The sequence below is a fragment of the Rhinichthys klamathensis genome, unplaced genomic scaffold (genome assembly GCF_029890125.1).
Source record: "Rhinichthys klamathensis goyatoka isolate OS25496 unplaced genomic scaffold, OSU_Roscu_1.1 h1tg000422l_1, whole genome shotgun sequence".
Classification (NCBI taxonomy): domain Eukaryota; kingdom Metazoa; phylum Chordata; class Actinopteri; order Cypriniformes; family Leuciscidae; genus Rhinichthys; species Rhinichthys klamathensis.
Window position 1 is genome coordinate 761,667 of NW_026606920.1, and position 22,347 is coordinate 784,013.

The 22,347-nt window shown below is 37.5% G+C and overlaps 2 protein-coding genes across 2 annotated transcripts; both read left to right on the forward strand.

The window, feature by feature from the left end:
- Positions 1 to 1,168: 1,168 nt before the first annotated feature.
- crsp7 (cofactor required for Sp1 transcriptional activation, subunit 7) lies at positions 1,169 to 7,501 on the forward strand. Its single transcript, XM_056235429.1, has 3 exons — positions 1,169 to 1,506; positions 3,478 to 3,552; positions 4,141 to 7,501. Exons 1-3 carry the CDS (start codon positions 1,435 to 1,437, stop codon positions 5,767 to 5,769), a joined length of 1,776 nt encoding a protein of 591 aa, XP_056091404.1. The 5' UTR covers positions 1,169 to 1,434; the 3' UTR covers positions 5,770 to 7,501.
- A 1,259-nt stretch (positions 7,502 to 8,760) lies between these two features.
- Positions 8,761 to 20,558, forward strand: cnn2 (calponin 2). The gene is made up of 7 exons (XM_056235442.1): positions 8,761 to 8,933; positions 9,736 to 9,857; positions 9,961 to 10,027; positions 10,255 to 10,392; positions 10,482 to 10,598; positions 10,752 to 10,898; positions 20,059 to 20,558. The coding sequence occupies exons 1-7, from the start codon at positions 8,874 to 8,876 to the stop codon at positions 20,332 to 20,334; spliced, it is 927 nt and encodes a 308-aa protein (XP_056091417.1). The 5' UTR covers positions 8,761 to 8,873; the 3' UTR covers positions 20,335 to 20,558.
- The last annotated feature ends 1,789 nt before the right edge of the window (positions 20,559 to 22,347 follow it).

The window sequence follows — 22,347 nt, forward strand, 5'->3', positions numbered from 1 at the left end:
CAGTTATCAAGCTCTAAGTATATCGAAACTCTTTGCTAGTGCATTACTAAAACTTTTGCAACTGGAAATATCATTTTTGACAAAGTGGTTTTGTATCTTTCTTTATGTACAAAAAACATTTGTTAGAGTGTTAAAGAGACAACATGATAATGCAACCCAGTGGAACTGAAACGTATACACAACAAAACTTTTAAAATACTCTTACAGTATGTGCATTTAATGAATGTGAACTGTCTCGGTGGTTCATATCTATACAAAGGCAGCTAATTTCTATTTTTTCAGTGTATGATCATTCAGATGTTGCACATACATTTGACTGCAAAGTTCAGACGTTAATCCAGTTTTTTTGCAACAAAACATAACTATACTCACTAAATATGCAAAATTAGCTTTCAGGAACATAGCTTTGCAGCTCTGTGGTTTGGTTTACCTGACCCTTTAAAACAAAAGGAAAATATGTTCCTATTAGTTTTCTATGAAATATAGAAGACAAAATAAAAAATGAATATGAAACATTGTGGGCTTTGTAAGTGTGCTACTTATTTAAAACAAAATGTTATCAAGCTTAAATTCCATTGTCCTTACTGTATTTTTCTGTGTGGAAGCTTAAGTCTTTGTACCTTTGCATTAATATTTGTTTATTGAATTGAATAAAAATGTTTAAAAAAGCATATTTATTTCTATGTTTCTCTCTGTTTTCAAAACTATTGGGACCATAGAACAGTTGGGACTGCTCTTATAACTATTTGAATGTGCTCCATACAAGGGCGTAGATTTGGTTTGAACATTGGGGGGGGGTTGTAATGTTTAATATAGTTAAAAAAAATTGTTCTCCATATTTTTCTTGTGATCATGGTATAAATATTGGGGGGGGGTTATCTCCCCCCCAACCCCCCCATAAATTACGCCCCTGGCTCCATACATATTGTAGTAATATTGTTCAATTTGTACAACTGTTTGTAAGTCATAAATGTATTTCAATAGACACTAATGCTTATACAAAAAAAAATTTTTTTATTATAGTTATATCAATTCAGCCAGACAAACAATGTTTTACTTTTTACACACATGCACAAATATTGTAGTAACCGGTTTGCATCATTTGTCTGGTTGAATTGATTTGAACCTGCGTGATGACGTCACGCGGCGTCGCGCTCTCCCATAATGCAGCGGGCCTGAGGTTTTGATCCAGTGGAGTTCATGAGATCGTCGAGAGAGCTCGACGCAATGAGGCGGAGAGACACGACAGCCGTCGAACCTTCATCTCCTAACTGAACACACACATACACCATTTCTCAAGCCAACAATCACATCAGAAACATGTGGTTCCGCAACTTCTCAATCCTCCCGAGAGGTCTGTGAGTTCCTGCAATCCATTAAGCCCTTGAATCCGGAGGATTTTTCCCCCGTCGGCCGATTCGCACCGAGCAGGCAATGACAACGGCCTCCGCAACCCCGCAGCAGATGAGAGACCGGCTGCTGCAGGCCATCGATAGCCACAGCAATGTGAGTAACTCGCTCACTCTCCTGCCGACCAGAGCTCACTTTCCCCGACACGATACAGTTAGAGCCTTATCTGAAGCCGCCAAACGCCGTACCGAGCGCCTGAATGTGTGGCAGCGCAGATGTGGAGCTCCCAGCATTAGCTGTCCGCTAACTGACGGGAGGCACATTTACCCCGCGCGCTGCGCGAACAGAACAGTCGGACAGGCACCAATTTGCCCTGATTTCAAACATAAGCATGCAGTGAGAGATTTTTAAAAAAGCTGCCATCTCGATTTAAGGTGTATGATTCGATCAGTCACAGATGACATGTTGTGTGAAGCCTGTTAGCGGTATCATGCCAAGCTATCTGCTCTTGAGCTCTGGAGCAGATTTAAAGAATTCTCTGCTCGCTTAACGTTACCGTATCTCTAAACAATATCTCTAATGACCCCAGTGTACATCGTCTGTTGTTTCCTGCTTATAAATGGTACATCTTGGCTGAAATGAGCTAGGTGTACGTGGCTAGCTGACACAGTGGCATTAGCAAAGAGCTAGCAGGTGAATTCATGCTGAGAGCAGTGAGTTAGCTTGATTGATTCTGTATCACCAAGAGAGATTAAAGCTATTTTGGTGCCTTCAAACGGTCCTGGATGTTTCTCTCTCTCTCTGTGTGTGTATGTGTGTGTAGACTAACCTGAGCACACAGCTGGTTGGTGTTACGGCAACGTTGCGGTGCTATCTGGGCACTCAGACCATCTAGAGCTAACCTGCTGGCTGACTGGAAAATGTGACAGCCACATTGAATGTTTTGCTAAGCTAACACCTCGCCGTAAAATGATTAATGAAGAGCAGTATAGAAATAATCAGTGTAGAGGTTTAAGGAAATAAACAGTGTAATTGCCGTCGCAATAAATAATCCCTACTTTAAGGTTTCAGTGAGTCTGTCTTCACTGGAGCTTTCATGGTAAGTAAACACTGTTAAGATTTGATTAACCCCTAAAAGATGTTTAAATCCAAGTTCATTTCATACACACTTTGACTATTTATGTACACCTTTGGGTTTTGTTTGGCTATACATGTCCATACATCGTTTAGTGCATTGTTACTGGTCTCCTGGGGTTAAATTGGTAGGTTTGGGTCAGGAGGGTCAGTATGCTGCCCTGGAGTAAATGAAGGTTAAACCAGTTGTCTATTGATTGAAGAACAGGCTGAGCTTCTACTACCACAGATTAAAAGACTTTTCCACCCTCACTTTGAATGCGAGATGAGATGTCTCAGACATCATATAGTAAACTATAGGGCATCACTCTTGTTTAATAATATTTTACATGTGAAAGGTACAAGAGGGTGTAGAAACGATGTAATGTTTTTAGTTTTGTGTGCCAAGTTATGTCAATGTGTCTTGTAATTGGTTTCTTTATATTACACTTTGAGCAACTCCATGCTCTATTATTTATAGCTAAAGACTGGGATACGCTATGTCACTTGCAGACTTTGTAAATCGTTACTGAAGAATATTGGGCATCATACACTAAATGACTGAGGATCACACACTGTCAGACTTACAAGTCGTTCCAAACGCAACAAACTCATGCAGAAACATGGACCTCAATTCTAGAAGACGCATGGCGTATTAAAACGTGTTTTAAAATTGGCTCAAAATATCAAACATGTTTGATATTCTCCGACTGGACAGATTCATACTCTGAAGTTAAAAATCAAAGTCTGTGCCCATCATGCACTATGCTATTTTCTGTGAAATTTGTCTTCTCTAACTGGCCAAAACCTGGAGACTGACTCTGACTTTCAGCAACAAGTGTTGACTCCTAGACTACAAATCAGGGTCACAAAAGTTGTGTAGTGTATTCTAGTATTCATTTTGAACATTACCTATCTTTAGAACATGATTCCAAATTTCTTCTCTACCCGTTATTTGAGATATTTCATACTGTCATTGAGGTTTCATGTTAAATTGTCCCTCTTCCTGGACAGATCTGTAACATGGTTGCAGTTCTTGATGTTATCACCAATTTGGAGAAATACCCTATCACCAAAGAAGCACTTGAGGTTGGTACTTAATTATTCTCATCATCAATAATATATTTTTTGTTATAAATCTGCATAAGACAAGTCATGGCATATCGAATACTGTTTCTGGGTCCAAGTCTCTACTCAGATTCCAGTGAGAATACTATCTTAAAACCCATTTATGAGCACTGTGCGTTTATATAGCACACCTTTAAGCTAAGTTTTTAAAAACTCAGTGTAAACTACCATTTCTAGACTCACCGTGACCCAGACAGCAATATTTGAATGATTTAGAAAAGATAAATCACTGTCTGGAAGATAAAAGTTGAGGGTCGGGATTTAATTAAATTTTTTTGTTAGTAATACAGCACCATGAGTGTATTTTAGCACTGTTTGTTGTTTGCTTTTGATCTGATAGAGCATTTGTACCAGGAAACAGTGATGCGTGACGTCTGACTTAACACCCGACTAATATCTTATTTATCATTACTCTTCGTTATGTTTTCATGCAGTTTGAAATAAATAGTCATTGTTTATTTTATGTTCAACAGAAAAATACATTTGTGAAAGCTGTGTGATATGTAATATGCAATTTTGAGACTTTAATCTGTTTCATTTTCAATGCAGGAAACCCGCTTGGGAAAGCTGATTAATGATGTGAGAAAGAAAACAAAAGATGAGGACCTTGCCAAACGTGCCAAGAAACTCCTGCGGAACTGGCAGAAGCTGATCGAGCCTGGCCAAAGTGACACTCCGGCGAGAGGAGTGCCAAACGTCCCGGGCTCTGCCAACGGAGGTGCTCACCCCTGCCGGACAGACACACCTCCAGTGGTCCCCCCTCCAAGCAAGGTTGCTCCTGAGCTTAAAACCAGGAATGACATCCATAACACGTACTCCCCAAAGGCGGAGAAATCCAGCAGCCGAAAGCGGCGGGGGGAGCCAAGGGATAGTCCGCATCTGCCGGCCAAAATGACAAAAACGTCCCTTTACGAGCCAGTGTATTCCTCTTCCCCACCATCAAATGGAATTAGGGGAAGTCCCGAGCCACTTCCGGAGAAAGAGGATGATGCGGCGTCTGACAGGATCCGCCCGGAACACCTAGAGAATGACAGGCACAACAAAATCCCTGTCAATGCTGTGAAGCCTCATCCAAGCTCTCCGGGGCTTACCAAACTACCTAGCACTTCCTCCCTACTCAAAACATCAGTGTTACAGCAGCATGCGAGAATGGACGGAGGCGGGCAGAATCAACCCAAAAGCCCTCGGTACTCCTCGAGTCCACGCAGCATAACACACGAGGCGATGGCAAAGAGGTCTTCAACATATGCACCAAAAGGGACTCTCTCGAGCCCGTCTCAGAATTCTGCCCAAGTGCCCTCTCCTTTGCCCACACTGCAGCCTTTAACGTCACCGGCCCAGGTGTGCATCGGGGACGGTCCATCATCTGTGGGGCTGGAAGGCTCCATGCACTTGCACAGATTGTCGGATAGAGTCTCGCAGCCTCCGCACAGCACTGCAAAACTGGAGCCGCTCTCCAGCTCCCCACTCACCGCACACATCTTAGAGGGCGCTGAGACCAAGGGTGAGCGGGAGGGGGCGACCTCCAACTTGGAGGGCAAAAAGAGGAAGAAATACAGACCCAGAGACTACACAGTAAATCTTCAGGGGCAGTCCTCGGAGGACAGGACCAAACCTGTGCGGTTAAAAGAGCGCAGGTTGACGTTCGACCCCGTGACCGGACAGATTAAGCCCCTCACTCCGAAGGAATCCCACCATGAGGAAGAGTGCCAAGGACCGCCGATTGCAACGCCCTCGGTGAGGACTGAGGTGCCGCAGCAAAAGACCCCTACGTCGGTTCCCAACCCCTTTCAGCAGACGAACTGGAAAGAGCTGTCCAGAAATGAAATCATTCAATCGTACCTTAATCTTCAGAGCAATGTTCTTACATCCTCTGGAGCACAGACCCACGGGGCGCACTTTTTCATGACTGAATATTTGAAAAGAGAGGAACCCGATGTCAAAGAGCCCCGAAAAATGCACGTTTTAGCACAGAGCAGCTCCCCGAAAGAACTACCTGGGGTGACTCGGGACGTAACAAATGAGGACCTTCTCAGAATACACAAAGAACACTGGCCTGGGGTGAACGGTTGCTATGACACCGAGGGAGCCTGGTTCGATTGGACAGAGTGCATATCATTGGATCCTCATGGCGATGAGAGCAAATTGAACATCTTGCCATATGTTTGCCTAGACTGAGAGAACAGGGTTTGGAAAAGCTTTCAATGTTCCCACTGTGAGTCAAAGGGGATCGAACCGACTCTCCTTGTCGCTCTGTACAAGGTTCATCTTACAGGTGTAACGAACAAAACAACAGCAGTTGTTCCGAGTTCGGTTTTCCATAAGAAGGAGAGATGAAAAGATGTCCTGTTTGTAATGTGCTGCTACCAACAAGAATTTGCAAACAAGGGTTGTATATAATGGCTCGCAGGGATTTAACTGGGCCAATTCTTGCACAGTGTGTGAATAAGAGGGTCCGAGCAAGCATTGAGCAGTACAGATATGTTTGAAAGCAAGTCGAGAACATTTTTTGGCAGTTACAAAAAGCTTTATGTGACAAAGAATAAATTATAAAAGTTTCTTATGTATGCATCTATTTATTTGACCATGGTTTCCTTTCTTTTTTTTTTTCTAGAAGGTTATCCACTAAGATGTGCAGATATGTCTGAGGCTTTTCTGTTCGCATCACACACTTGTCCCCTTGTTTGTGATGTACACGAGGCATATATAAATACATTTTCCCCCACAGCGGCTCTCACGTACATGTACTGATCGCAGTAGATACCGACATTCCATTCTGAACTGAACATTTCTCGCTTCACATTTCTTTCTCGATTAATCTAAAATATGTGATTTTCATATGAGAGAAAAGCAATCTATTTTTTAGATGTGTTAAATAAAACATTATTTTAAACGAATCTGTTTGCCTAGATAATTGTAAAAAAGAAAAAAATATGGATAAATATGTCGAAAAAGAGAGAAGTATTCATGTGCTAGAAGAAAACGCAGTGAATGGCCACCGAGGGTGCTACTTTTCATCTTCATACTGTGAGGACAGAAAAGCAGGAAAATGTTAATATGCTGGAAATACACTTGTTACCATTCCTTTAGATATTGTTTGCCTTACTGAAACCATTCAACAATGACTTTATTTCAAGAGCCTTAGTGAATGTATGGCATTTAGACTTTTGTTTAGGTGGTACAGAAGGAAACACCTCTAGGCATCTGCCATATGGTCTTTTTTTTCTCAAATGGACGCATTGTGCTATAAATGTGTCAATAAATATGCGCGTTATCCTGCTTGTCTGTACATAGTTCTTGCTATCCATGTAAAACCTTTCTAAGTCTTCTCTTTTTTTTAGTGTGAATGTAATTATTTTGGGAGGAAATGAAGCATTTGGAATGAAAGACCCAATCGTTTGTGTTACTGTTCACAGGAATCTATAGACCTAGATGAATAGGTTGTGGTCCTATTATTCATTCAGTGTTTTCAGTTTGACATAATATTGATCGTGTTTTTTTTTTTTATTCTTTTTTTTTTTTTTTAATGCCTTGCCATTGTTTTGAAAAAAAAAAAGTCTTGTGAAGGGGGTGAAACCTATTTACTGCCGACTTGCAAACACTGTGTGCTCTGCTACCTTCGTCCTACCAATGTGCCTTTGATGTAAAAAGTTTGGAAAGGCTTCCGCTATCTTCACTTGGTTTCAAAAAGTACAGCATATGTTTTCTTCAAACCATGTCAGATATTCCAGGGATATACATCGTTTCTGAAGCAAAGGCCATCTAAGAGCTCAATACTTGGTTAGGGTATTGCAAATATAATTTGCAATTTAAAACTAGAGGAGAGACTTCTTTGATCATTTTTGATCAGTATATTTGTTCAGTGTTTAACATCACTCGTTTGTTCGAAAAAATAAAATAATCTAAACTCTTTGCATCATGGTACCCTTTCTTCCATCAAGGTTATCTGTCCCAAATCGACATGATTGACATGTTCATGAGAGCAAATCTATCATTTAATGTTTTCTGTACCTTTTCAGGAAACTATTTAGCTCTTAATGAATCAAATTGCTGTAGTCTGTTTGCTTGCTTGGTGTGTCATGGAAACCCCCTTTAACTGAAGTTGTCAAGGCTAACCAAAAGTGGTTGCAGTATATACACATAATCAACCTTGTCTTAAAGGGATAGTTCACCTTTTATTAACACCCACATGCTGTTCCAAACCTGTATGATTTTCTTTCTTCTGTTGGACCCAACAGAAAAACCACCCAACTTTAAAGAGATTGAGCATTTAAAGCAGCATACGTTATCAGCCCTTGGTGTGGACACCAAAATAATTATCGGTATAGTTACCGTTTTAGTTGTAATTCTTAGTGTAAACAGGCCTTTAGTCACCCGAGAACAGGAACAACATTAAGTAAATGATGGAATTTTCATTTTTGGCTGAGCCATCCTTTTAATAAGCTGTCTTACACTGTAAAGTCACATTTATCATGGTCTCTTTATAGTCTTAGAAAATTGTGCCTGCATATTTCATTATTTTTACTCAGCGGAAATTAGTACATTTATGGCCGGCGGTTTCACAGACAAGGCTTAATATAGTCCCAGACTAAAATGCATGTTTGAGCTGTTTTAAATGAAAGCAACTTGCATATCTTAAAATATGTCACTGCCATTATTTTGTCTCAAGATGCACACCATAATATTTTTTCTAAGGGATGTTTAAAAAAGCTATTGAAATGTCCTTTTTTTAACTAAGGCCTAATCCTGGCTTAATCTAAGCCTTGTCTGTGAAACCAGGCTTTAATGTTTTCCACTGGATTACTTTAAAGTGTCAGTGTGCGTCAGTACCTGTTCAAAATCATGTGACTGATTACATGTATCATGTATGACTTATCAGCATGACATCCTATCTTGCCTTGCTTCCTCAGCATTTCAGAGATATTTCATGAATGTTAGTGACATCATTCAGTAGCCTGCCGTATTCCCAGAGGTGATTCAATCCTCTTCTACCGCGAGTCTGGAATACCAGGATGGACACAGGGATACTCCCATTATAAAGGAATTTTGTACTTTAGTGCCATATATGGAGTTTTTGATATCAATCACGGCCAAGAAAGGGGGAAAGGGGCGTGACCCGCATTGAGCGTGTGTTCTGATTGGTCGCGAGGTAAACAAGGGGAAGTTCTGGATTTACATAGGCTAACATAGGAAAAGAAGACAAAACTGCCAAACTTTACCGAACTCTTTCTTTCAGTTCTCGACAATCTGTTTTGAAACTTATTCTGCTCTTGTTGCTGACAATGTCTTCGCAGTTCAACAGAGGCCCAGCATACGGGTTTTCAGCGGAAGTGAAGAGCAAGGTACGTGGAATAATTTATAAACTATTTCAAAAACTTCGTTAAAACGCACACATATTTTGTTTGGCATATTATATCTTATATGTAACGGAAATCTTTCTGTCTCATTCTGATGAATCCAAGTGTATCAACAAATGTTTCACAAACTTCTTGTTGTGTTAACATGTAACACGTGTAACACGTGTAACGAATCCGATACAAGGTCATATCAATTGTGCTTCATGTAATGCATATTTAATTATACTATTTAATGTTACTGGCAACCAGCTGTAAAGTGAAAGTAAGTAAAACGCAAAAGAAGTCACGGAAACGGTAAAGAAAGTTCTCAAGAAGCTCTTGGGGCGTTGCCTCCAGTCCTCAAATATGTCATTGTGATCTGGCCTGAAAGAAAACGCACAGCTTGCTAAAAAAAAAAAAAAAAAAAACTGCCGCTAGTTATTCACATTCCTCCTCAAAGGTGTTGTGTTTGTAGCACACTTAGTATCGGTTAGCAGCCCTGACATTACCCTGACAGCCAGATTTATGGTGATAAAGGTCTTTAACTTCCTATATTTAGGTAGCCTATTATATTGTCTTTAAACGGACAGCTGAAATATAAACGCAGCTGAGGGTTAGTTTAGGATATAGGATTTAGGATTTTAATATATATATTAAGACGATTAATGCGATTAACTGACTCGCCTACATATTGTTTATTTATGTAATGTAGGGCATTGGGTGATCATGTAGATCTTATTGAAATAATGAGCATATAGCCTGATTGTAGAATGATTATTGGCTGATGTCACATTAATCTTTCCTCTAGATTGCACAGAAGTATGACCCCCAAAAAGAAGAAGAATTACGAGTTTGGATTGAGGGGATCACTGGGCGGTCAATTGGAGATGACTTCCAGAAAGGGTTGAAAAATGGTGTAATACTCTGCGAGTAAGTTTTTATGTATGTTTATGTAACTCCCAATTAAGTCTTTTCAAAGGCTATTTTACAATATAACTTTGCATAACCGTGCGGTCTTGATCTTTCCTTAAAGGCTTGTAAACAAACTTCAGCCAGGGTCTGTGAAGAAGATTAACCAATCGTCCCAAAACTGGCATCAGGTGAGCTGACGTTTTACGCTCCTCTAAAATGTTTATTCCCAAATGTTTTAGGAAAGCTGGAGATAAAATGTTCTGACATTGAACTTTTTTTTTCTTTTCTTTCTGAGAACATTGTCTAATGTGTTCTCTTAAATTCCGGATAAGATTATCTTTTGTAGTAGAAATGAACGTCCAGCATGAAGGTTATGTTTCGTCTGTTCACATTCAGCTATTTTATTTTGTTGCAGCTAGAGAACCTGACCAACTTCATTAAAGCGATCACCACCTATGGACTCAAACCTCACGATAGTTTTGAGGCTAATGATCTGTTTGAGAATGGAAATATGACACAGGTTCAGACCACACTTCTGGCTCTTGCTGGCTTGGTAGGCCCCATTGAATGATATAATTTCACAGGACAACAGCCTAACTGATTTTATTTCAGTCTGTAATTATAGATTCTCACTGTTTACAGGCTAAAACCAAGGGCATCCACTTAAGTGTAGACATTGGAGTGAAATATGCAGAGAGACAGGAGAGGGCTTTTGATGAAGAGAAAATGAAAGCTGGGCAATGTGTCATTGGACTACAGGTATGGCTGAACTTTGTACAAGTTTCTGTCATTCTCTTCAACTATCTGAATATAATTTATTCACAATCTGTAATCCAAAACTAATATGGCTTGATCTGGAAAGTGCCATGAAAATAGCTCATGTATATAGCTTGTGTGTGTGTCTCTTTATAGATGGGAACAAATAAATGTGCAAGTCAAGCTGGAATGAATGCCTACGGTACCAGAAGACACCTGTATGATCCCAAGTCACATATTCTACCACCAATGGACCATTCAACCATCAGTCTTCAGATGGGCACTAACAAGGGTGCTAGCCAAGTGAGTACCACCTCCCATGATATTGCTCATTTTCTCTTATTACCATCTCATTCTGGGGGCTGTTCCATAAACCAAGATTAGAGTATAAGCCAGGTTTATTTCGGTTAGTCAGGCTTATTTTTGGTAGATTCGGTTTCATAAATCAAACTTAAAAAAGTTCAAACTTAGTTACCCTGCCAACTTATGCTGGGAAACTAGCCTGGTCCAGGGCAGGCTAACTGTCAGGCTAAGCCTCAGTTGTTACACAGATCCTCAACACTGACCGACAAGAACACAATGATATTACCACTGACAGTCTCTAATACCATTATTGGACATTATAAATACACAGTATACAGAAAATCAACTTAAATAAGGCTACAATATAGACACATATATAAGGCGCTTAAAGTTGTCCGTTTAGGACATGTCATTTTTGTAATAAAGACATTTTAATTAAGGAATGCCTCGGTTATCAGAGAATTCTTTCTCTACACTGACTCTTATTTATATATATATATATATATATATATATATATATATATATATATATATATATATATATATATATATATATATATATATATATATATATATATATATATATATATATTATTATGTCTTTCAATTCAAACACATTTAACACAATTATACAAATGGACAGTTCCTTTAAAGACATCATATTTTCCCCCAATAAATATTCCTTATTTTTCCTTCTACTTTTTTTTTCTTTTGCGATAATACCAACACATACATATAAATAAAACAATAAATAAATATTAATAAAAATATAACATTCACAAACTCTTATAATGAATGACACATAATTCCTAATAGTTATTCAAGTAATATTATTTAAATATCAAATATTCAATATTAAATAAGTAAATAAATAAAATAACAAATAACTAGAAATAAAAGGGATGGTTACATAAAAATGTAGTTAATGTAGGCCAATATATATTCCTTTATTTTATGGAATATTCTTTGATTTTAGAGTTGCACATATCTTTTCAAAATGTATACATTTGTTCTTAATTTAATGTTATCCTCTCCATAATGTACTTTAGAAACTAAATCTAACCACTCATTTAAAACTGGGGATTCTTGCTTTCTCAAAAAAAATGATTGCATTAAAAGCTGTAATTCTCAGCATTCTAAATAAGTATATATCATCTTTATAAAGTAGCATAGGTCCTATACCCAAAACTATATTTTGTATCTTTATATATTTAGTTTCTTTAAAAAAATCTTCCCTGAATTAGGCTACTTCTGTTCAATTTCTTTTTTTTATTAGAAGTATAAAATATATGAGTGTAATGAGCTAGAAGTTCACTGCAACTTATCCAACATCCTAAAGAGAAATTATTATAATTAGAAGATATTTCTAGTGTTTTATAAAACGGTTAGTTCCAATCCTTGATTCTGATTGGTCAATAGCTGTGCTTTATTCACGATAAAACACGGCTATGACCGCTTCACCCAACGGTTCTATGTATCACTACACAACACCCCTAGCAACCACTCTTAGCAACTTAAACAGATGTTTCATCTCATTGATATTGTTCATTTAAAGCTAGAGCAGAGCATTGTGAGAGATCGAGTAAGCGAGTGTACCTGCATTTACAGTAGACGTAGCATTTTCCTTCAGGTCAGTCCTATATTCATAATAAAAAAATGCGTTTGAATGTCCGCTGCATATTTTGTCCTTTTAACAGTCATGGGGTTTTCCGTGCATAACGTTAGTCATCTGTCAGTTGCGTCTGTCTTCTCCGTGATCACAAGTTCGAGTCCTTTCAAAAGCCTTCTCTACAGACTCACTCACTCACTCACTCATAAAGACAGTCTTTGCCGCCATCTATTGGCGAAATAATATATGTAACTTCTGTTGCTGTTCACGTTCCGGTGTTCCGGAAAATTCTGTTCCCCTGTTTCCCCGTCAGCGCGCATGCGCAACAGCAAGACGAAAATCATGATCTCACGTCATTATTCCGCGCAAGCTCCTAGCCATATATTGTGCAATGATTGTGCATCGCGGTGTTTTTACTTATTCTCCATCACAGTAATGTACATTTTACTCTGTTTGTTAGATAATCTGCAATTGCATACAGGTTTTAAAGCATAGAATGTATATTTTCAGATGTTTATGGCTCAATCGGATGTAGATTACGTTACACTTGCTAATTCTAGTTATACGTTCTTTTTATTATTATTTTTATTACTGCGTGTGTGTCGGTTTGCTGTAGACATAAATAAACTATATTGCACTGCACAAATAAGTAATCTGTGTTGTTATTCTCATTTACGTTATTTTATGATATTCGTCTACTTGAAGGCCCAGAAAAAGTGGTTCTGTATAGTACATTTTCAGTATTTATAACACACTGCAGTGATGCTGGTGATGTATTTAAGTGGCATCTTCATGTGTAAACACTGTCATCCATCGATCAGTCTCTTACACTGAACACACAGGGGGAACCGTTTTACCTGCTGGCCCAGAAAAAGTGGTTCCCCCACTGCAATATTACATTTTTAAGGAATTCATAACACACTGCAGTGATGCTGGTGATGTATTTAAGTGGCATCTTCATGTGTAAACACTGTCATCCATCGATCAGTCTCTTACACTGAACACACAGGGGGAACCGTTTTACCTGCTGGCCCAGAAAAAGTGGTTCCCCCACTGCAATATTACATTTTTAAGGAATTCATAACACACTGTAGTGATGCTGGTGATGTATTTAAGTGGCATCTTCATGTGTAAACACTGTCATCCATCGATCAGTCTCTTACACTGAACACACAGGGGGAACCGTTTTACCTGCTGGCCCAGAAAAAGTGGTTCACCCACTGCAATATTACATTTTGAGGATTCATAACACACTGCAGTGATCCTGGTGATCTATTTAAGTGTATAATAGGGGATGTATAACACTTCACTCAATCTGTTAAACTATAAACGTTTTTTATTAAACAAAAACACAAAACCTACACACTTTACATACTTTCAACAACATACACACTTTCGAAAACTCACAATTCAGCTTTGTCGCAATGTGGAGAAAGGACCAAAAAGCGAAAGCTGGTTACTGAGATTTACTGTTCAGTGACATAAGGCAGTCTGGCAGTCTGCTATTCAACGGCCATCTTGGCAGACGCAGAACTAGAGAAGGAAACTCAAAAATGGCCTGGCAGCAAACAAGCGGAGTGTAAGAGATATGCTTGTAGACAGGAGACACTTAGGGACATATGAGCGCAGACTCAGTAGCACAGAGAAGCAGTCTTGCAGGCAGCTTCACTGAGCAGAGCTCACGCTGGACACACAAGACAGGAAAGGACAGGACTAGGCTAGACTGGACAAGGTGGGAAAATCACAAAGTAGAGAGTCTATAAATAGCATGCACACCACAGTCAAACAATAAACTGACAAAGAGGTGGAAAAACAGAGAGTTAAATAGCGGAGAGATCATAGCAAAGGATCAACGGGTGTAATTTTCATGAGCGCAAATGCAGTGGATGAACACTGCGATAAATGATAGTTTACAGTTGTGTCAGAGAGCATGTGCAGGATAGAGAGCCTAAACAAGCTAAGGAAAAATCTTGGTCTATAATTTACCTTGGTCTATGTAGTGCAAGCTGGGCAATAATAATCTGCCTCTGCTGGTGGGTTGCCAACACATGACTGGTGGTACTGGTGGTACCACCTGTCACATCCATCACAGGCAATCTGAATGATCATAAAATATAATGTCACAAAATAATTTTATTTCAACATTAGATTAGATTAATCTGTTACAACTATTTAAAAAAAATAATAAACTAACAACTAATTTAAAAAAAGTCCCATTACCCAAGCAGGTGGCAAGACTGGGTCACTTAGATTTTCTTCTCCACAGAACCTACAGAGATCACTCAAATCTTCTACAAAAGTGTACAGAGTGTCAATAACATTTAGACACTGGATTAATCATAAAGCAATCAGCCATAGAATTAAAACCACTGGCAGGTGAAGTGAATAACATTATCTTGCTACAGTGGCACATGTCTATGGAGGACCAGCTCTACCATATTTGATGACATGACTGATGCAGTAAAATGCTAACCAACCAATGGGCAGAAGTTGACCCCTTAAGACACAGCCCCTCCTCATTTGCATAATGAGGCAGAAATGCATACAGAAATGTAAAAACGACAGGCATAAATAAATAGCATTGAAGAAATAAATAGGGTAAAAAAATACAAAGGAAGAATAAAACAGACAAAAATATTATAACATGCATATAAATAAATAAGGTAATTATTACAAATGTGAATAAATAAAGAAGCTAATTAAGAGATATATACATTTATGTCTCACTGTATAATTTAATTTCTACCTACATTTATTTGTTTATTGTGTTTTTGGGGCAATTAATTGTATGCTTATTTATTTATTGAGCATTTATTTATTTCTGTATTTATTTTTAAATATGGTAGAGCTGGTCCTCCATACATGTCAGTATATATAAGTTAGCAGGTGAACAGTCAGTTCTCAATGTTGACGTGTTGGAAGCAGAAAAGAATGAGCAAATTTAAGTATCACAATGCTAACATTATATTCAAAAATATACTTACTCATTATAATAGCATTAACTGTTTATGTCCAGTTTTGTCTGTGTTCCTTGGTTTTTAATTGAATGGCATACCTGTTACTGTTCTAGTTGATTTACTCTATCTGTGTATTTAAGCCCTTTGTTTCTTTGTGCAGTTGCTCTGTTGATTTGTCACCTGCATATTTCTCCTATTCTTACTAAAAAGACTTTTGGAATTTATTCTGATTTGTGCATGTTTTACTATACCGAAACACTAGAATTGCATAGGTTTCTGCATTAGTTGACCATTTCTTCTTTAATTAAATCATAATATTAAAAACACAATGTGGTTAAACATAAAGAACAAGAATATTTGTACTTGTCGATATGTAATGCACTGTTTAAATACTCATTGGAAACTGAACTTTTTTGCATTTTGTTAAAGTAATACCCCTTTACCAGCATTTACCTGATTCCTGCATAAGCTTCACTGCCAAGTTTTTTCTTAAAAGGTTTACTGCCTTTTCTGTGTTTGCGAAGACTATTGACTGGCCTGTCAGGATTTTTTCTGCAAACTAAAAAGTAGTATTTCAAATAAACATAACTAAACACACTTATTACAATCTAACAATCTATTTTATGCTTACCTTACATACAAAAACACCACAAGATGTGACGTCACGTTGCACAGGGTGATGAACTGTGTCACACGTCCACCTTGACACTTTGCAGCCTTTACTCCTCATAAAGGCTCTACAAAGAAAATTGATCAATTCATGTAACAATTCCATTGTACCTATAAGAAAGATACTAAATATTCTTTGCATTTGTTACTTAGTGGTTTCCAGGCACTTATGCAGTTTGTGTGATGATTCTCCCATAGGATCCAAAAAAATTGTTCTTTTTTGGGATGGATAAATGGCCTGAAAATTAAACAAATCACAACCTGTATATTAGTTGCTACATATTGAAAATAATTTTCAAAACTGTTGCTTTTATAGAAAGGATAGATTATCTGTTTTGCTTTATTGACTAAAATGTTTTGTTGTTTAGTACCTTGTTTGCCTTCATCATCATTGGACATTAAATGTTACACATATTTGCAAGACTTACATTTGATACAAGTTTAATCAGATTTGATTGCAACTTTCTATGGACTTCATTGTGAGGTGTATTCATGGATACTCACAGCAATAGTCCAGTGATCATGCTCATTTATCACACCCAGAAGAACTTTATACTGGCGTGGATCACACTAAAATAACAATAATAATAAAAACAGATTACTAAATCAAATTAATAAAGCAATACAGAAAATAACCAATAAAGAAAATGAATCATCATCATTAGAAAAGATTGTTAAATCAGATAAGGACATTGTTTTGTAAAATATTTATTACATAGTCTCAGTCCGATAAAGTTACCCTGCTTAAGGTGTGATATGACCCTTCCCATATTTTAGTCATTGCGTAGGAGTCTATCATGTATGCCTGGTCCTCGTTATCCTGGTTATGCTTCCTCACCAACATATAAATGTGTGCAATAAATGTATATAAATCATATGTTTGTTATTTGTGATAAGCAATAATGAGAATCAATAAAAGTGCGCGTTTGTGTTATAAAGTCAAATGTGCATAGGTGGGGGATGGGTAAAAAGAAATCTGGCGGGAATATAATATGGTGGGATCCACTCAGTGTAAGAGACTGATCGATGGATGACAGTGTTTACACATGATGACAATTAAAGACATCACCAGCATAACTGCAGTGTGTTATAAATACTAAAGGGGGGAACGAAAGGGGGTGGGAGACGGGAGGGGGGAACCACTTTTTCTGGGCCAGCAGGTAAAACGGTTCCCCCTGTGTGTTCAGTGTAAGAGACTGATCGATGGATGACAGTGTTTACACATGAAGATGCCACTTAAATACATCACCAGCATCACTGCAGTGTGTTATGAATCCTCAAAATGTAATATTGCAGTGGGGGAACCACTTTTTCTGGGCCAGCAGGTAAAACGGTTCCCCCTGTGTGTTCAGTGTAAGAGACTGATCGATGGATGACAGTGTTTACACATGAAGATGCCACTTAAATACATCACCAGCATCACTGCAGTGTGTTATGAATCCTCAAAATGTAATATTGCAGTGGGGGAACCACTTTTTCTGGGCCAGCAGGTAAAACGGTTCCCCCTGTGTGTTCAGTGTAAGAGACTGATCGATGGATGACAGTGTTTACACATGAAGATGCCACTTAAATACATCACCAGCATCACTACAGTGTGTTATAAATACTGAAAATGTACTATACAGAACCACTTTTTCTGGGCCTTCAAGTAGACGAATATCATAAAATAACGTAAATGAGAATAACAACACAGATTACTTATTTGTGCAGTGCAATATAGTTTATTTATGTCTACAGCAAACCGACACACACGCAGTAATAAAAATAATAATAAAAAGAACGTATAACTAGAATTAGCAAGTGTAACGTAATCTACATCCGATTGAGCCATAAACATCTGAAAATATACATTCTATGCTTTAAAACCTGTATGCAATTGCAGATTATCTAACAAACAGAGTAAAATGTACATTACTGTGATGGAGAATAAGTAAAAACACCGCGATGCACAATCATTGCACAATATATGGCTAGGAGCTTGCGCGGAATAATGACGTGAGATCATGATTTTCGTCTTGCTGTTGCGCATGCGCGCTGAAGGGGAAACAGGGGAACAGAATTTTCCGGAACACCGGGACTATTTTTTCCAGCGGAAGGCAGGCTTTTAGTGATTTTACTTCATGAAAGTTGCATAGATACATATTTTTCGGCTTTAATATTTTTATTGTGTGGCAACCGTTTTATAAAAGCAATAAGGTACTCGAGGCAAGTGCTGTATCGTGAATAAGTAACGGCTGAAGGTTCCATAAATGAAGCTTAGAAAAGCGGGGATTAAACTCCAAAACCGGACTTGAATGAGCCTAACAAATAAGTTGGGGCTAAAGTGGTTCCATAAAAGGTAATTGAAGTGTTCACGCAATCTCACTAATTTGATCCAGGTTTATCTAGTCTAGATAATTGCGTGTGCATGCGTTTCTGAAGCAGCCCTAGAGGTCGATCGTGGATCAAATCGATCCACCATCAAACAGCGTATATTTTTATGCGTTTGTGACATGTTTTTTTTCCCCCCTCAGTGCAAAAATTACATTTTACAGTTATATTCTCCATCTGTAAATGTTAGAAAGTCGTGCAAATGTATCCATTTTGCTGCTAATCTTCATATTGAACGAGCGATGTTGCGCGCATGCGCGCCAAAATAGGAGCGCAATAATTCTGACTAAAATATACATTTTGCTTGGAAAATTAATATGCGATATTTTATAACACTAGAAATATCTTCTAATTATAATAATTTCTGATCAGTTTTGTTATTGTTAACTAAAACTGTTATAAGTTTTTCGCTACTTAAATAACGCTTAAATAAAAAAAAAAAATACATGTATATAATATATATACATGTATATATTATAAAAAACATAAAAAATGCAAACAAATTAAAATGTTTTGACAAAATAACTGAATTGTTTTATTTAGTTTGAAGGACTAAAATGACTAACTAAAATGAAAATAAAGCTTAATATAAATTAAACTAATAAAAATGGCAAAAACATAAAATTACTAATACTTAGTGCCCCTATTGTGCTTTTTTGAATATTAGCTTTCATGCAGTGTGTAATATAGCTGTTTGTGATTCGTAAAGGTCTGCAAAGTTTTAAAGATCAAAGTGCACCACAAATACAATTATTGTCTCCTAGAACGGGTTCTTGCAAGATCTTACATCTGATTGAAAAATATGCTTTTAGGTTGTGTAGCGCCGGTTGCATAAACGTAGCCACTATGTTAAGACTTAAGAACACTATGTCTTAAGAATTAATTTGGCCAACTAGAAATTAGTCAAGAGGTAATCAGTCTTACTTTTCTGATTCAAATTAGACCGATCTACCTTTATGTAACTGACTTTTAAAAAGTTAGCACTAACCTTTAAGACTAGTCTAAGCAGTTTATGCAACCAGCCCCAGGTCTTTGGAAGTAGCCTACCCAGTTTGCAACTTAGTGTTACATATGTCTTTTTACGTAGTGCGTCACAGTGCGCGCTTCACCAGAGATGAGTCAGTGAGGGTTTGCAAAATTTATTTGCAAAAATTTATTTTGCAAATAAATTTTGCTTTTATTTGCAAAATAAATGCAAATTTAACTCTCAATAGCTCGAAGATTACTGGTTTCGGAGATGGTTGGCAACAACTAATGACCGCAATGAAGCCAAGCAAGTTATGCTGCAAGCAGGCTAGGCTCACGGAAAGGAGGGGTTTGGTTTTTCAGACTCTTTGAAAAATTAGGTGATGTCCCATGTACAGAATGAGAAAATTAAAGTTATTAATTTTTTTTTACCTTTCCATATAAACCTATTGTTGGAGACCTCCAAAACAAAATGAAGAACCTTTAAAATGTCATAATAGGGGCACTTTAAACTAAAGTTAAAATGAAAACTGAAAATAAAACTATAATAAAATGTAAAATGGTTCTGAATCTGATCTGTTCCTTCTAGTCTGGTATGACAGCTCCAGGGACCCGCCGTGCCATCTACGACCAGAAAATTGGCACCGACAAATGCGACAACTCCACAATGTCTCTACAAATGGGCTACACTCAAGGCGCCAACCAGAGCGGGCAAAATTTTGGGCTTGGCCGTCAGATCTACGATGCCAAATACTGCCCCAAAAGTGCACCCGATGCAACTGGAGAAGGAGCTGATGCTGTTGGCTACACGGATTACCAAGACGAGGGCTACCAGGGTTATCAGGATGACGGTCAAGATTACTGAATCGACCAATCGCAGGCTATGAGTCTGAATAAGAAGCTAAAGGGAAGTTGATACTTCCTTGTAAACAAAAGACCAAAAACATGAAAGTGACCCATATGAAACATATCACTTATTTTTTAACTATATCAATGTTCTTTTTATAAACGGTATGTTTGGTTCATTTGAAACGAGAGCCCAACAAAATATGTTAAGTGTTATGTGTTGATATTTCTTTTATTTTATATGGTTCATTTGACAGTCATTTAATTGCACAACCTCTATGATAATATTTAGTATTTGCTTAATTGTAGGTTTAGTTTAATGTACATTTTATTTTTTATTTGATCAAAACGCTGATCTTAAAATGCAAGTGTGACGGGGGTTATTGTAAAGTTACATTTACATAATCCCAAATAATGAATTTTCTTTTTTTTTAATCAAGCTTTCTTGTGAAGAAATTTGATATTAAGTATGGACGAGAAAGAGCGTTACGCGAGTGTTTCATTTATTGAAAATAGAACATGCTCCGGGGTTTAAAATCACTCTTCTTGTCAGTTGAGCATGTGAAGGATAATTTTTGCTGTTACAGTTGAAAGATGCAAAGTTAAAATGGTGAGGGTTTCGATATGGTGAACCTTTACTGGAGTTATGTGGTCCATTTAGTTAATTTAAGAGCTTACTTTCCCAGTAATATTTTGTTATTGTGTTTTTAGGCTGGACATTTAGAGCACATTCTTGACATGCACAAAAAGGAAGGGGTTATCTATCATTGCAGCAGCATTTGAGTCATTTTCTGCTTTTGACATTCTAAACATTCTACTTCCTCAGTTGATGTGAGGAGATGAATGTGGTTTTATGATACACTTTACTGTCTCACATACAATCTGTAATGTGTTTTAAATAGTTAATCTTTGTATTAGTGTTTCATTTTACATCAAATATTTTACTGTTTGTAGAGCCAGAACAACTGGAGCATGTCTTGTTTTCTTTGGATTATAGTATTGTAAATGGAAATTGAAGTATAACATTGTGAGCCTTGAACATTCCAAATTAGGAACTGGATTCACTATTTGTATTCCACAGTATTTGTTCTCATTCCAAATGGCTAAACCTTTTGTATTAGACATTGGAAAATTTTAGGTCTGCTTTTTTTTTTTTTACCTTTCTCGTGGAATATCATGGTTAGATGAATGCAGTAAGTGTTGGGTTTATAATAAAAGATGATGAACAAGAGATACTGTTGTCAGGATTCACTTAATTTGATACCCTTTTGCTCTCTGAAAAATGTGTATATAACAAAGCTAGTATTTAATTTTCAGTCTTATACAAGAGGAAGATAACATTTGAAATCATTTGCTTACTTCCCAATGGAAATCCTGGATCCATTAATCAATGATCCGATCAGAAAAATGATCAAGCAAGCAGTGTTGAGTCAGATAATGAAGCTGATGTACTACATCCTCAGACACTGGAGCAGGGCCCACTAATATCCTTAATGGTACATAATAAATCTGGGGTTCGAGGAAGAGGGGACTCGCCTTCAAAAATTGTTAAATTACCTAATACTGCCATCATCTGGCACTGAGTGAAAAAGACAGCATGAGATTATTAGCTACACATATATTATACGACTCCTAACGAAAAGAAATGTTATTTATTTTTTACCAAAGGTAAGTGAAAGGATGTACTTAACCCTGGGAAATTGCTGATTGTTAAACTAAATATTTTATTTAGTTTAAATTTTCAAGTTAGCCCTGATTTATGTAAAGTAATTGTTAGTTAATGCATTAACCGATCATGCTAACTAATGGAACGTTTTAGTGTTACCAATACATTCAAGAAAGATATACCGTAATTCCTCAAATAAAGGCCGGGGCCTTTATTTACCTGAACTGCAGATGGTAGCCGGCTTTTATTTGAAGCAGGCTTTTATTAGAGGCAGGCCTTTATTTCTAATTCGCGATCCCCGCCCGCCCGCCAGCCAAGTTTCCATGGTGACGCGTCATGCTTGGCACGTGTTCACCACAGCCAAAA

Excerpts from the sequence above, each read along its gene's own strand:
- crsp7 (XM_056235429.1), top strand. The coding sequence starts at position 1,435 with ATGACAACGGCCTCCGCAACCCCGCAGCAGATGAGAGACCGGCTGCTG. Across the intron at positions 1,507-3,477 it reads CCATCGATAGCCACAGCAAT|ATCTGTAACATGGTTGCAGT; the intron begins GTGAGTAACTCG and ends CTTCCTGGACAG. Across the intron at positions 3,553-4,140 it reads TCACCAAAGAAGCACTTGAG|GAAACCCGCTTGGGAAAGCT; the intron begins GTTGGTACTTAA and ends TTTTCAATGCAG.
- cnn2 (XM_056235442.1), top strand. The coding sequence starts at position 8,874 with ATGTCTTCGCAGTTCAACAGAGGCCCAGCATACGGGTTTTCAGCGGAA. Across the intron at positions 10,028-10,254 it reads CGTCCCAAAACTGGCATCAG|CTAGAGAACCTGACCAACTT; the intron begins GTGAGCTGACGT and ends ATTTTGTTGCAG. Across the intron at positions 10,599-10,751 it reads AATGTGTCATTGGACTACAG|ATGGGAACAAATAAATGTGC; the intron begins GTATGGCTGAAC and ends GTCTCTTTATAG.